This window comes from Chiloscyllium plagiosum, chromosome 29 (genome assembly GCF_004010195.1).
Source record: "Chiloscyllium plagiosum isolate BGI_BamShark_2017 chromosome 29, ASM401019v2, whole genome shotgun sequence".
Classification (NCBI taxonomy): Eukaryota; Metazoa; Chordata; class Chondrichthyes; order Orectolobiformes; family Hemiscylliidae; genus Chiloscyllium; species Chiloscyllium plagiosum.
In genome coordinates this window covers 1,055,312-1,070,920 of record NC_057738.1, presented here as the reverse complement: position 1 = coordinate 1,070,920, position 15,609 = coordinate 1,055,312, and the positions used below count along the sequence as shown (strand labels likewise).

The 15,609-nt window shown below is 39.1% G+C and overlaps 1 protein-coding gene across 12 annotated transcripts in view; it reads left to right on the top strand.

The window, feature by feature from the left end:
* The first annotated feature begins 839 nt into the window (after nt 1-839).
* LOC122564315 (synaptonemal complex protein 2-like) overlaps nt 840-15,609 on the top strand; it is a 277,458-nt gene continuing 262,688 nt past the window's right edge. For 4 of the 12 annotated variants that reach the window (XM_043719018.1, XM_043719006.1, XM_043719005.1 and 1 more), the window contains exons 1-6: nt 1,286-1,404; nt 6,029-6,094; nt 10,427-10,564; nt 10,660-10,779; nt 13,903-14,007; nt 14,097-14,121. In XM_043719018.1, the coding sequence (XP_043574953.1) occupies nt 1,393-1,404; nt 6,029-6,094; nt 10,427-10,564; nt 10,660-10,779; nt 13,903-14,007; nt 14,097-14,121 (466 nt within the window). In that variant the 5' untranslated portion in view covers nt 1,286-1,392. The other 8 variants (XM_043719015.1, XM_043719016.1, XM_043719007.1 and 5 more) reach the window with 8 other exon arrangements.

Genomic DNA, 15,609 nt, shown 5'->3' with positions numbered 1-15,609 from the left:
CTTTACCACCCTACCTAGTTGTGTGACCACTTTCAGGAAACTATGGACTTCAACTCCAAGATCCCTCTGTACATTAGTGCTGTTCAGGTTTCTACCATTAACCGTATATTTTTCCTTAACATTTGATTTCCTGAAGTGAATCCAGATTAAATTCCATTTGTCATTTCTCCACCCATATCTGCAAATTATCTATATCCTGCTGTATCACAATATCCACAACTCCACCAATCTTTGTATCATTTGCAAACTTACTAACCCATCCATCTACACTTTTATTCAAGTCAACAGCAGAGATCCCAGTATTAGTCCATGTGGAACACCACTAGTCAACCTCCAGCCAGAAAACAAGTCCCTTCCTTTTCTGATTTAATTATTTATTAATTGTTCCCCTATAAAAATGCTGAAAATGTGTTGCTGGAGAAGCGCAGCAGGTCAGGCAGCATCCAGGGAACAGGAGAATCGACGTTTCGGGCATAAGCCCTTCTTCGGCTTATGCCCGAAACGTCGATTCGCCTGTTCCCTGGATGCTGCCTGACCTGCTGCGCTTCTCCAGCAATACATTTTCAGCTCTGATCTCCAGCATCTGCAGACCTCACTTTCTCCCCCTATAAAAATGGGCTGGTTTGGTCACTTTAAAAAAAGTGTAAGACTTGGAGAGATTCCCAGTCTGTCATGCCAACATGCCAACTCAATGCCTGAGCATCTGATCAGTTATTAAAATTTCTATTGGTTGAAGTGCATTTGTGGAGCTTTCCTATAATGCACCTGTTGATTGAGCTCCTGAACAGCGTGGGCAATGGTGAGAAAGTTGGGAAAAGTACATGCGATCAGCAACAAGGAGCAAGCAGCAAACAATCCCATTTTCTAAACAAGTGTTGAACAGTGAGATTCTTGCTCGTGGGTGGTGAGCAGAATGTTTGGCTGTTATTATTATCTTCATCAAAATGTCATCTCACGTCACTGATGTGCAGTATCCCATTTTCCCACCTGCAGCATAGAAAGTGGACAGTAACAGTTCCCATTAAGAAACTCAAAGCGGTATCCTGCCGACTCCAGCTTTCTGCTTGGTCTTCTTGCCCTCCATTAATCACTGACGGCTCGGAGTATGCTCCACGCGCAGCCAACCCCACTCTGACACATCCACGACGGCCACCAGAAAGGGCTGTCAATGACATCTGCTGATAACTGTTCGAGACAGTTATCACTTGGCTGGACATAGTTGAGGTTTAAAGGTAGGCCCGTACGGAAATCCCAGCAGTTGCCACCTGTGGTAAGTGAGAGAGTCTGAGTGCGGTGCCATACATTATGCCTAATTAACCAGACGATTTGAGAAGATAGCACAAGAAAACACTAGGGCTAGTGAAGTGAAATCCTCCACGAATCTCGCCAAAAATGACACTTTTGGTAAGATTCGGCCGCACATAACTTTTAGTGATGTGGAATTCGTTGCTTTCAGGGGTCCTCTGAGCAGAGATGATCAATAATTTCAAAAGGAAATGAATTTGAAGAAACTTAATATGTAGGATTACGGGATGTGAATGGATATTGAACACTTATTGTGCTGAAATGACTAATTGACTAATCTCTTCCGACTTTATCGGCTGATGCACTACGACCGCAGAAGTGTCTATCCTTTCCTGCTGTATTGTGTTCACCCAAATCTCAGTACTGCCTTCATTTTACTCCTTAGATTTCTAAATCTCTCTTGACCTGATGCGTTCCTCACTCTGAAAGTTTAAAACACCAATTCCAGCCACCTACTTCTTTTCCCAATATCAGTGTCATTGTCCCATGAATCAAACATCACCCACACCGCTGTTTAAATTATGCATTCAATTCTTCAATCTGCTTGATTTTATGATAAATGGTGTGTATTTCAGGTAACAATGCAGAGATTATGTAAACGAATTTGGTCCTTCACTCCCCAGACTCTCAGCAGAGCATTCTTCCTAGCTCTATCTAATAACGTGATTCTGAAATAGACTTTGAGAACTGGATCTTCTCTCTTCCACTCAAGGTTCGCATTCAGAATTTGCGGGGGATTAGCAGAGCATGATTTGGAAAGTTGGTACTCCTTTAGTCTGGAAGAAAGTAGTATCAATATGCTGAAGACGAGTTCGAAGTTATTATAGCGGACGGAGTCAAAAAGCAGACTGAGGCTCAGACAAAAGCGCCTCCATGTCCGATAGTTAACCTGCTTACGAGTGAGTGAGGAGCGAACCATTTTATCAAAATATAAGCTGCATTTATTGTAGTTCACTAACGTTTGGGTTGTGTAAGACCGATTCGGCACTATTCTGTTTGTTGGAGGGATGGTGTCACGGAGTAGTCTGGAATTTGCCTGTTTTTGGAAGCAACTGAAATCTAAACTTCCCGAATGTTGTTTTGAAATTATTGCTTTCTGTCGTACCTTCTAGATATTGTTGACTAATGTTTGAAATGATCGAACTTGTTCGTTTTATTATAGTAAAAATATTTGTCAGAATACTTTCCACGACAGTTCAGCTTTTAATTTTGTTTTAGGGGTGATCCAGTTTTGGCCAATTTATTTTGGATGGGGTATGTTGATGGTTTTAGTTTTAGTTTTAAAGTAAAAATAAGTTTAGATATCAAAGTATATGTGAGAATTGTAGGACGTTGTTTAGAAAACACTCATCTCCAACTTCAAATTCATTTATTAGACTGTTGAAACGTGGCTGAGAGTCAAAACTATTTAATTATAAAGAACCCTGTAATTTTGTTCAATCTGGACGACAGTTGAATTTTAAAATCACCTATTTTGATGGATTGGATAATTGGATTTCTTCCTGGTGTCCCACTTGCACACGTGCAGCTTGTTTCCGTCTGATTAATCATTAACCATCTTCAGAAAGCCAGGTGTCAAGCATTCAGTGCAATAATTTTCTCTTTAAAGGGATTTGTCTAAATCGACTTGTTCTTCAATGGCTTTCTGGTTTAAACTTGAAATGTATTTTATTTTCAAATTAAATATTGTGGAGAAGATTAGTCTATTTCTTGTCAGTGGATCGATCTAGAGTAAGATTTTGTAGCTAATGCCTGTTCAGTGCAATGGACCATGTATGATCATTATGTTCCAAACCAGCCTTGCTGCCGCCTTATTTATCCAACCAAAGCGCGACTTTATTCGTTTCTCCCTCCATTTTTACCAGTTTCCCCTGAAATCTGACTATGCTATTTCTTTCAATACTTCCTGTGACAAGTTTCATATTGCAACGGCAGATTTCTAGTTGAAGAGAATTTACATGAATGTATTGTTAGACTACACAACCTTCGTTTTAGGCTTATCCACTGATAAAAGTATTTTCTTTACATCAACCTTCGTAGTTTAGAATTCTATTCCTTCAATTTCCTCTGAAGGTAAGAATTCTACTTGAAATTAATATTTATTAGCTTAGTCCTGGTATAATTCCTGTATGTCTACCTTCGATTTGCTAAATTGTCCAAAGTGTCTGGGGAATGTGCAGGCAAGATAATTTAACACGAGTTATGGGGGTGGGGTTTGGGTGAGATGTTCTTCAGAGGATTAGTGTGGACCCGATGGGCCGAATTCTTTCGCAATGATGCTATAAATTTTTTTAATGGAGCCAAAACTGTGGTGTACTATGATTTTTGGGTTGTTTATCTGTACTGTAACAGTAAGGGGAGGCACCTGAACACAATTGTAACGTCAATAGGGGAAAGATGTTTTAAATTGTAGGGGCGATGATTCTCTGGCATGTAACTAGGCATCCCGTATTACGTCTTGAAATGCAAATTGAAACCTGACATTATTAAGGAGTAAATTAAACAAATCATGGTAGGATAGATCCCCAAATTCTCTATTTGAAAATATTCATGGATGTATTTTTTTTGCAATGGACGTTTTACAAATTGCACTTGAAAAGAACGATGTGGATATTTGGATACGCCACACTTTCTAACAGTGCACATTTCGGTTTTCCGTTGAACAAAATTTGAAAGAATCAAAATATTTACTCCATTTTGCGTTTTCAACACTTACTACGTTGTGTTTATTAAAACATTCTTTTGTTTATCCTCAATCAAAAATCAATACCAGCTGTTAGTGACAAGATAATAGAAGCGATCAATGTACTCGTTAATCATCAGAATAATTCTAAACGAATCCAGCTACACTAGAGATTTAACAATAAAATAGGCATTGCTGATTACACTTTGGAGATTTTCATGTTGCATTGATCAGAACAAATTCTCAAGAAGTATCAATGTATGAGGCTTTCATCAAGCCTAAACATGTTCTGCTTATCACACAGTGAAGCAAGACTGACAGATAGTAAACATGTACCTTTCAGCCACTTGTAACAAGCAAAATGTTGGCTATGCCCAACTAGTATTTGCTTGCAAAACTCAAAGGTTAACATTAGGTATGATTCAATGATTGACAATCCTAAATTGGTTGAGTGTAATTCTTCAATTAGATTTGCATACACTGCTCTTTTTTCAAATCTAGAAAATACATGCCCGTATTCTGTGGTTCGTTTCTGCCCCCAGTGGCAACAATGCCTCTACCATCTGAATCAATTTGACTGGTTGAAAATTTAAAGATTGAAAAATACATCAGTTACCTGCCGTATAGCTAACAACCAGCACTGTCCTCTCCTACAACGTGTGTTCCTTATTACTTGCAAATTGTCCTGATTATTGCAAGATGAAATGTTTTGACTGTTTTTCACAATATACAGATTCTATACTACCAAATGACAATGAGTGACATAAATAGATGAGGTGGTGGTTGCGAAATCATCATTGTATCCCATCGTCCTGTGTTTAAGATCTTTTTTTCTCTTGTAATAGAACTCATTTGCTGTAATGAGTTGTGTACAGCATTGTAAATTGAGAATGTGTCAATAATTGTTCACACTGTAGTTGATTTTACATACTGTTTTCATTCACTGGATTGTTACTGCTTGCATTTATTCTAATTTAATATTTTATGTCCTAATGCTACACAATATATATTTGAATTTTATTTAATGCTCATATACAGTATTGAATGTGGAGCAGCATTTAAATGCTTAAATGCAAATCACAGCATAGATCAAATCCTAATTCTTATGCTGAAGTCTCATCATAGATATTCTCTAACCAACTGTTTAGAGATGTTGCACACAACTGGAACAGGTGAGATTTGAACTCTGGCCTCCAGGCTCAGATAGGAATACTGTCACTGTATTAAATATCATTGCTGGTTGGTGCAGTACTGGGCTCTCTTGTTAAAGAAACTGTCTAAGCAGAAATGCTCAGTCAAGGTCATCTGCCTTGCCAGTTGGTACTAGACTAAAACCCAAGGCATTTCACAAAGTTAAAAACAGACTTTGCAATAATACAAACACAAATTTCTGGCAAAACTCAACGTTTGTTGAGAATCTGAGGAGGGAAAGCAGAGTCATTATTTCAAGTCACTCAACTTGAAACATTGTCTGCTTTCTCTCTTGATGCTGCCAGATTAGCAATTTTTCCAGAAATTTCTGATCTTGATTTTCAGCATCTACAGTTCTTTGGTTCATTTGTTTATAATCCTTGCAATATCCTGGTCAAGTAGTCAACTTTCAATATGCTATTGTGTTTAAGGCTGACTTTATTATAATGGGCACTTGTATCAGTTATTTAGAGTCCAGCAGTGCAATTGTCTTGCTATGCAGTTTTTTGGTCATTTAGTTGTATAGAGATGTGCAACAAATGGTGACTTTGATTTCCCTACCATTCTCATTTGGGGGAAGATTCCATTATTCAATTGTTACCACCAGTACTCTCCTGCATTTAATTCCACCCTTTCACCTCTTCAAAATGGCTGACTAATCTCTTTAAAAGGGGATGGAGCACCGTTTGTAGAAACGGAGAGTCCATTGAATCCCCTGATATCGCACCTTCAGGTGTTTTAAATGGTTTCAACCAGGTCTGATTTCTAAGAATGAATCTTTGCATGTTGCCTGTCTTTAATAAAGTTCACTAGTATTTTTTGAATGTAAACTTTTTCTAATCCTTCCAGGAAGAAGAATTGTACTGGGCAAATAAAGGAGTGACTGAAATTATGCCAGTTAAAAAGGAATTAATGGTAAGATTTCTCATCACTGGTTCATAATTGTTGTTAACTTTTAAAAGGTACAATCAAGATTAACAGTAGATATGTAGGGGAATCTGGTTAAGAAACTGAAGCAACAAGAAGCTTGGCGTTAATTACAATCAAGAGTAATTTTATTATCTTCAAGATCAAGTTGAAAGGTAAATACTGAACAATAGATAACTTCTTCACGGAACTCTTGGTAGTGTTATGACACGATGGTGAGCCCCTCTGTTAATTAAAACCAAACACTCTCTAAAGCTCACCTCCCCTCAACCTGTTAAAATGAGTGACAGAGAACTCCCAAATTCCACTATTTAAAGAAAATAATATTAATTTATTTTTAAACTTCTAAAAGCGAACATTGAACAACAAGTATTCACAACACTAAGCCACCTTTTCTCTGAACTGCTTACTATCTGCCTCCAACTCTATAACAGTTTGCTGTTCCAATAAGACACACTTATTAAAATTACATCAATTTAATTTCAAAACAATACAGTCTGTCTTCTATGTCTTCTGGCTACGATCTACCTATGTGTTGTCTGTCTTTTTTATTGTGTGTATGCTTCACATGAAAAGGTACCTTTTGGTTGTGTTTTCTAATTTCTTTGAGAGCAAGATGTTTGACGATTAGGTCGACAGGAACATGGCAGTTGCTTTTTGACCAATTTTCAAAATGTCCGCATTCTTATATTCCCCCACATCAGATCATCTCATTAATTTGATGTTGGCAAAACAATAAATTCATACTTGATTGTGTTTTAGTATCCTGGGGCATAATTTAAACTGGTAACATTGGAATTGATGTCAAAACAGCAACCAAAACTCTTCCCTTGCCACTATCTGAGCCCCTCATTTTGTACATCTCAAATCATCTCTCAGTCGCCTCTTCTAAGGAACACTTTTCAAACCTTTTAAATATCCTCTGCACTCAGGAATTATATTCTTCCTGTCATGTCTTAACCAGGATTGCATGCAACCCCAGGTGTAGACGAACCAGTATCATTTATCGTCTCAATCATTACATCCCTGCTTTTGCATTTGTATCTTGCCCAATGAAGGAATGCATACTGCATACCTTGCTTGCTTTTTTTCCTACCACTTCAGAGACCTGTGAATGTGTCCAAGCTCTCTTCCTTCACCTCCTGCTTATTATGTGTTTGTTTGCTTTATTTACTTTTCTAAATGCTTAACGTCTCTGTTCAGGAGTGAATTCCATTTGTTACTTTTCTGTCTCAAACTGTTGAAAGCCTCCTCCAGTTGACATCAGTCTTCATACTAGCAATTATCAGCCTATCTTTTATGATTTGCACATTTCCAAATCATGCTTCTCAATTTCCGTTTCATTTTTTAAATATACAATTAGATTAGATACCCTACAGTGTGAAACAGGCCCTTTGGCCCAACAAGTCTACACAGACCCTCCAAAGAGTAACCCACCCAGTCCCGTTTCTCTCTGACTAATGTACCTAACACTATGGGGCAATTTAGCATGGTCAATTCACCTGACCTGCACATTTTTGGATTGTGGGAGGAAACCGGAGCACCCGGAGGAAACCCAAGTAGACACAGGGAGTATGTGCAAACTCCACACAGACAGTTGCCTGAGGCTGGAATTGAACCTGGGACCCTGGTGCTGTGGGGCAGCAGTGCTAACCACTAAGCCACCATGCCGCCCCAATGGTGAGCAAGCAATTCAAGATGGAGCCCTATCGAACATACTGGAAAGTACTTTCAACTTGCAAAATCATCTGCTAACCATTGGTTTATGGTGAGAAACCACAGGCCATTTTGGATCCAATTTGCTAAATACCCCTATATTCCATGAGCTTTGTGCTCAGACTAGTCTGCCATGAGACCCTGTTTAAATACCTTATTAGAATCCATGTAGACAACATTCACTGCACTATCTCACTAACCATCCTTGTTACCACTCTATTAGTAAGACCCACCCTTCCTTTAACAAAACCATGCTTACTATCCCTGATTAATCTGTGCCTCTCCGAGTAGCACTTAATCCTATCTCAATACTGTAATTTGTCCACCACTACTGTCAGGCTGACTGACATAAATTCTTAGCCCATGCCTTGCAATTTTATTTTTAGATAATGATATAATATTTGCAGACCTCTAACACTCTGGCACTTCTCCTGTATTTAGTGAGTATAGGATGATGTTGTTTGAAATATCTATTTCCTCCTAGGCTGGATTTCCTACCTTGGGTAGGAAATTTAGCCCATTTTCAAGGTGGTTATTTCTTTTGGTATGTTCCATCTCATTATTCTTTAACTAAAATGTCAGCATCATTCCCTCACTTTGTAAAGACAAAGTATTTAAGAACACCCCCAACATTTTCTGTATCCATACACCAGTCACCAAGCACATCTAATACGTCTAACTTTTTCCTCAGTTGTCACCTTGTTCTTTTAGGTAAGTATCTTTTGGTTTCCCTCCATTGTTACCAATCAATATGTTTTCATATCTTCTTTGCTTTTCTAATTTTCTTTTTACCTGTGAAACCTTCTATACTTCAGGAAGCTTAATTTTTTTTTAGATCACTTCCAGCCTTGTTTTTTGTTTGTTGCTTTATCTTGCCCCATATACTACTGGATAGCTAGAGAGCTCTAGAGCTGACAGTATCACTTTTTTTTTTCTTTGTGGGGACTAGCTATACAGTACTATAGAATTTTGATTTTGAAGCCTTCCATTGATTTTCTGCTGACTTTTTCCTTCAAGGAACTATAACCAGCTCACATTTGCAAGATCATCTCAGCAATTGTAAAGTTTGCCTTAAAATGGCCACCCAAGTGGACCGGGTTGTTAAGAAGGCATATGGTGTTTTGGCTTTCATTAACAGAGGGATTGAGTTTGAGTCGTGAGATCTTGTTGCAGCTCTATAAAACTTTGGTTAGACCGCACTTAGAATACTGCGTCCAGTTCTGGCTGCCCTATTATAAGAAAGATGTGGATGCTTTGGAGAGGGTTCAGAGGAGGTTTACCAAGATGCTGCCTGGACTGGAGGGCTTATCTTATGAGGAGAAGTTGACTGAGCTCGGACTTTTTTCGTTGGAGAAGAGGAGACCTAATTGAGGTATACAAGATAATGAGAGGCATAGATAGAGTCGATAGCCAGAGACTATTTCCCAGGGCAGAAATGACTAACACGAGGGGTCATAGTTTTAAGCTGGTTGGAGGAAAGTATAGAGGGAATGTCAGGGGTGGGTTCTTTACACAGAGAGTTGTGAGAGCATGGAATGCGTTGCCAGCAGCAGTTGTGGAAGCAAGGTCACTGGGGACATTTAAGAGACAACTGGACATGCATAGGTAATGAGAGGCGTAGATAGAGTCGATAGCCAGAGACTATTTCCCAGGGCAGAAATGACTAACACGAGGGGTCATAGTTTTAAGCTGGTTGGAGGAAAGTATAGAGGGGATGTCAGAGGCGGGTTCTTTACACAGAGAGTTGTGAGAGCATGGAATGCGTTGCCAGCAGCAGTTGTGGAGGCAGGGTCATTGGGGACATTTAAGAGACTCCTGGACATGCATATGGTCACAGAAATATAAGGGTGCATACATGAGGATCAGTGGTCGGCACAACATCGTGGGCTGAAGGGCCTGTTCTGTGCTGTACTGTTCTATGTTCTAAGTCCCTGGTGAGACCACACTTTGGAATATTATGTCCAGTTCTGGTCGCCCTACTATAGGAAAGATACGGAGAGGGGGCAAAGAAGGTTTACCAGGATGCTGCCTGGACTTGGAGTGTTTGCCTTATGATGAGAGGTTGAATAAGCTCAGACTTTTCTCTCTGGAGAGGAGGTGGAAGAGAGGTGACCTGATCGAGGTAATGAGAGGCATGGATAGAGTCAATAGCCAGAGACATTTTCCCAGGGCAGGATTGACTGGTCCAAGGGGTCATAGTTTGAAGATATTAGGAGAAAGGTATAGAGGAGATGTCAGAGGAAGGTTCTTTACGCAGAGAGTTGTGAATGCATGGAATGCGTTGCCAGTGGTGGTGGTGGAAGCAGAGTCATTGGGGACATTTAAGCAACTGCTGGACATGCACATGGGCAACAGTGAATTGAGGGGTGCGTAGGTTAGGTTATTTTATTTTAGATTAGGAATAATCCTTGGTACAACATAATTGGCCGAAGGACCTGTTCTGTGCTGTACTGTTCTATGTTTACTTGGAAGCACTAGCTTTTGGAGCGCTGCTCCTTCAGGTGATTGTGGTGTATAAGATTGTAAGAATTCACTAAGTTTAACATCTTAAATGGTTCCTCCTTCAGGTTACTAGACTAAAATGTTGTGTCTCTTTTATTGCAGCTTTGTTCGCTCATTGAAGGTGCCTTTAATATCAATGGATTTCAAGCCTTGGAGGAATTTCTGTCAAATGAAGCTGAATATCCACCTCAGAAATGCAATAAGCCATTTGTAAACAAGCTCGATAAACTAGCTCACAAGGTATGCACCTTTTCTTACAGTGCCATTATTTATTAATAACACAGTTCTCCAGCTAACTCAGATTACTTGTTACAGCTTAACATTCTGTTTTTCAGGAAATGGACAAAAATCAGTTCACAAATGTCTCATTACTGTTGAAAGCCTTGCAGAGGTTCTGTAAAGAGGATATGGAGGATGGTCTCTGTTGTCTAATTAAACATGGACTTATTCAGAAGATAAGTATTTATAAGAAACAAAACCTGCCTTCTCAATTTAAATGTAGTTGGTAGAATTTTTATTCTGGAGTGGCAAAAATGTTTTGGAAAAATGGCTGAATGCATGCGTTTCATATTTAGGACAGTGGGGTAGCTGATTTTTATCATATTGGCAGAAAATATAAGTCTATTTGTGTCCTTAACTGAAAATAAAAATGTACTCACGGAGAGAATTTAGCAAATGGCAGTCAATTTGCTTGAAGGCATGTACACAAAGTGAAGCGCAAGCATAAATCAATCACTTATCATTCTTCTATTCATAAGACATTGACATAAGAGTGGAAGGAAGGCCATTCGGCCCATCGAGTCCTCTCGGCAAATTGCTGTGTTCAGCGATTCAGTTAAATTTTACATATGCATTTGTAATTTACTGGCTATCTTTTCGTGCCTTTTGCTATTTGAAATTCTTTACTCTCACTGACCATGCTAACCTCAGCAGGACTATTGGTGAGTAAACAGACGCCGATGAAAGTATTAGTAAGATATCAAAACTTTTTAATAGACCAAAGACCTACTTATTTATCATTGTTGCTGAACTGCACAAATGGGATTGGGGGGAAACAAAGAAAATTTGCACCAGGAGAGCTATAAAATGATCAAACCTATTAAGGCAACAAGCAGGATGTGTGGGGATAAGAGAACCTGCAAAGGAAATCACAGCTAACATTGGAATAACTTCTTGGGAGGGGGTGGGGAGAATGGAATGGTTAAAAAGAAACAAAACCATTGAAGACCGATGTGGGTGACACCATGATCAAGATTTCCCTTTTAAAAAATTGAATGACCTATTACATTTTGAAAGAAGTTTAAAAATCTCACAACACCAGGTTATAGTCCAACAGGTTTAATTGGAAGCACACTAGCTTTCGGAGCGACGCTCCTTCATCAGGTGATTTTGAAAGAAGAACAAGTGAATCACTGCTTCACCTGGAAGGTGAGTTTAAGCTTTGGAAAGAGAAAGCTGGTGAGTGGACAAGTGTTGCATCTTCTGTAATTGAAAGAAGGTGCCATAGGGGAATGAGAGAGTGTAAGGAGCGAACCAAAGCACTTCTTCTGGAATAATGACTGTGGAGAGGTGGTGAAGATGCTTGGTGTGAAAATGGTAGAGAATAAATCTTTTGAATTCAGAGATTGCTGTAATGAAGACAAGGTGAACACTGTCACTGTTATGGGACTGAGGGGAAAGGAAAAGGGCAGAAATGGGAAGATAGATCTCTCGACTGTGTCCAGCCTATCAACCACAGAGTGGGTGGGGCTAATCGTTAGTTGAGGAAACAATTGTGATAGTGGAACTTGGCATCATTGGAGGAAATTGGGACAATGGGATGGAATTATTAAAAGGAGCAAGTGTGAGAAATGTTTGAGGTAACTGTAGGAGTTAATGGGTTTGTAATGTATTTTAGTGGGTAGTCTAACCCAGAAATGAAAACAGAATTAGAGGAAGGGAGAGAAGGTGTTAGAAATGGACCATGTCGAAGATGGAAATTGGAAGCAAAATTGATAAACTTCTCTAATTCTGGCTGAGAGTAGAATGCCACACTAATGACATTGTTGTAGGCAGAAAGAATTATGGGTGGGGACTGCTAAGAATGGAATAGAAAATATCCTGGGAGGTGCCAAACAAAGCTGCGCATGGGAATTCCTAGAGACCTGGCATTCAAATCAGAATTCCATTAACAAACTTAATTTGGACTCCATTTGCCAACCTCACTGAAACAGAACTGGAAATGATATCACCCACCCCAACAAACCAAAACACACAAATAGGAAGTGGGGCAAAACACATGCTTCACCAGAGGATCACTGATGATGTTACCTAGGATGGTGACAATGTCTGAAAACAAACCAATCAAGCTTAGCAAGCAAACCCACAACCTGACAGAGGGATAAACTAAGTCCTTTGCTGATTAGAGAGCATTGAGAATCAGGCAAGGGACAGTGAATACCTGACCAAAATGGGGTTAGAACAAGGGATGGTGTCAGGGGAGGGTAGAAAGATTGAGGGTTGTGGACACCTGCCGAATTTGTTGTAGCTGGAATTCCGTGTTTGAAAGGAAGAGAGGAAGTTTCCTGTTTGACTGTCGAACAAGCCAACTCAAAAGTGGAACTCCAAAGGTAGGAGAGCTCTGTAATAGCGTGAGGCAGTGATGCAGAGCATCATCAATAATGTGCACATTGTAGTGCATGGCACTGTGTGGGTCTTGGGTTGTGGCTAAAACAGCTGTATGAGCAGTGTTTTACATCATGGTGATAGCTTTAAATCTTGACTGGATTTGAAAAATGAAGGATGAAACTTCAGTTGGAATCCGAGTCCAAACTAGAGTCCGTCACTAAGGAATGAATTGCTTCTGTGGCAATGTGTTTTGGCAAATACATTGTCAGAGCTAAAACAGAAGTATTAATGGTAAAAATGAAAGATTAGAGCAGTTGTAGAGTAATAGCAGAACAACTTCAATGTAGGAATCGGGAAAAAACTGCTGTCCTTATCATCTAGTCTGGCCCATAGTGACTCCAGACCCACAGCAAAATAGTTGACTTTTCATTGCCTTCTGAACAATTAGAGACGAACAATGAATGCTGGTCTAGACAGTAGCATCCACAAACACATGAATGAGAGTTTCACTTCAAACTTTCTAAAAGCAAAAGCTTATAGATGCTGGAAATTTAGGGGGTGGGGGAATGTGCAGGGAAACAAAATTGCTGGACAAAGTCAGCAAGTATGGCAGCAATTTGAGTCAGATTATATCGAATTGAGCATTTTGGCTGAATTATCAGCCTATATTTTTAATGTCAAAAGAACTGAGATTAATTCTCCAAGTACTTCTGGGATGGTCAACCAAAAAAGTTTAAATTTTTACAATTACTGAACGTATATACACAACGTATGATATAAGTTGCTAATTAAGAATTAATCACCTAAGGACTACTTTTTACAAAGTATTTCCTATTATGTAGAAATAATCAAAGGCCCAATTTATGCCACTTTACTAAGAACTGCAGCTAAATGTACCCAGAATTGTTGTTTGCTTTGAGAATAATTACCAGGAAATAAAATATTTTGGAAACAAATTTTATTTGTTTTACATGCTCCTCTGGTTTGAACGAGCAACTGAATTTATGAAAACTACAGAATTAAAATCTAGCGAAGCACTTATGACTCTTATTGAAGACATGTTTGATGCTGTTTTGGTAGGTTTGATTCTGTTACTAAAATTTCAGTTTTCTGTATTACATATTGGAATTTGTGCAATGATTGCATTTTCTTTTTGGTTTCTCAGGCAATATGCAAATGCAGTAGTGAAGGTAAGATTGCTACCCTTCAGATCAAAATTATTTACTTACAGAAGTAATGCAAACAGTCTGAAATATCAATAGACAATACTGAAAGTGCTCTGATTTACAACATCTGGGAAGAGTAAGAGTTAATTTTTCAGGAGAACAGTCTTGTTTTGGAAACCATGAAGTCAATGTGAAACATCAATTCTGTCTGCAATGCTGAGAGATCTGTTGAGTATTTTCAGTTTTTGTTTTCTTTGGGCCATTTACTTGGTTTATGGCAATCTATATCAGAACCACTTACGGCATTTTAGCATTCTATTGTATGAAATGTATCCCTGTGATGGAAAAGAGCTAAAATTTCAGAAAATGTATTCGATTTATTCTTTTATGTTGGGCTTGAATATTGTCATATACTTGAAATACATTTTACCAGCCTTAGTCCAGTGCTTATCAGTCTTCTAAAGCAGAAAGATGTTGACTCCTGTAATGTTTCAATTGTGAGCAAATAATCCAAAGTAGCACTTTGGAGTACAGTTTTAAAGGAATAATCCTGTACTGCATCGCCTTTTGGATGAGGTGTTAAAGCTTTGATCCCATTGGCTGCAAAAGGATCCATAAAAAGATCATGGGATTTCCTAGAATCCTGGTGAAAATATAGCTCTCAATGGACGTCACAATGAACTAATCACATTTTCATATAGGAAGCTCCTAGGTCCAAATTACCAATCAGCATGTCTGCATAACAACACCACGTCAAAATTGTTTTTAGTTACAAATTGCTTTAGGATATCTTGTGACTGTTGAACAAAGCTATATAAATGTTTTAAATATATAAAATGCAACAAGATCAAGACAATATCTAGGCTTGAGCTGACAAGTGGCAAGTAACATTCATGCCAGACAAATGCCAGATTATGACCATCACCAATTAGACTCCATCTAAACACTGGTCCTTGACATTGAATGGTGTCATCACTGAATCGCCCCATACCCCTCTATCAATATTTTGGGTGTTATCATGGACCAGAAACTCAACTGAACTCACCATATTGAGGCTGATGGGTGACCTTAACAGAGGTTTATAAAATCATAAGGGGTGTGGATTGGATAAATAGACAAAGTCTTTTCCTTGGGGTGGGGGAAGAGAACTAGAGGGCATAAGTTTAGGGTGAGAGGGGAAAGATATAAAAGAGGCCCAAGAGGCGATGTTTTTGTGTGGAGGGTGCTACGTGTATGGAATGAGCTGCCAGAGGAAGTGGTGGAGGCTAGTACAATTGCAACATTTAAAAGGCAATTGGATGGGTATATGAATAGGAAGGGTTTGAAGGTATATGGGCCGGGTGCTGGCAGGTGGGACTAGATTGGGTTGGGATATTCAAAGTTTGTGAGAAGATTTGTAGCTCGGGTGCTCGTTGTTGTGGTTCTGTTCGCCGAGCTGGGAATTTGTGTTGCAGACGTTTCGTCCCCTGTCTAGGTGACATCCTCAGTGCTTGGGAGCCCCCTGTGAAGCGC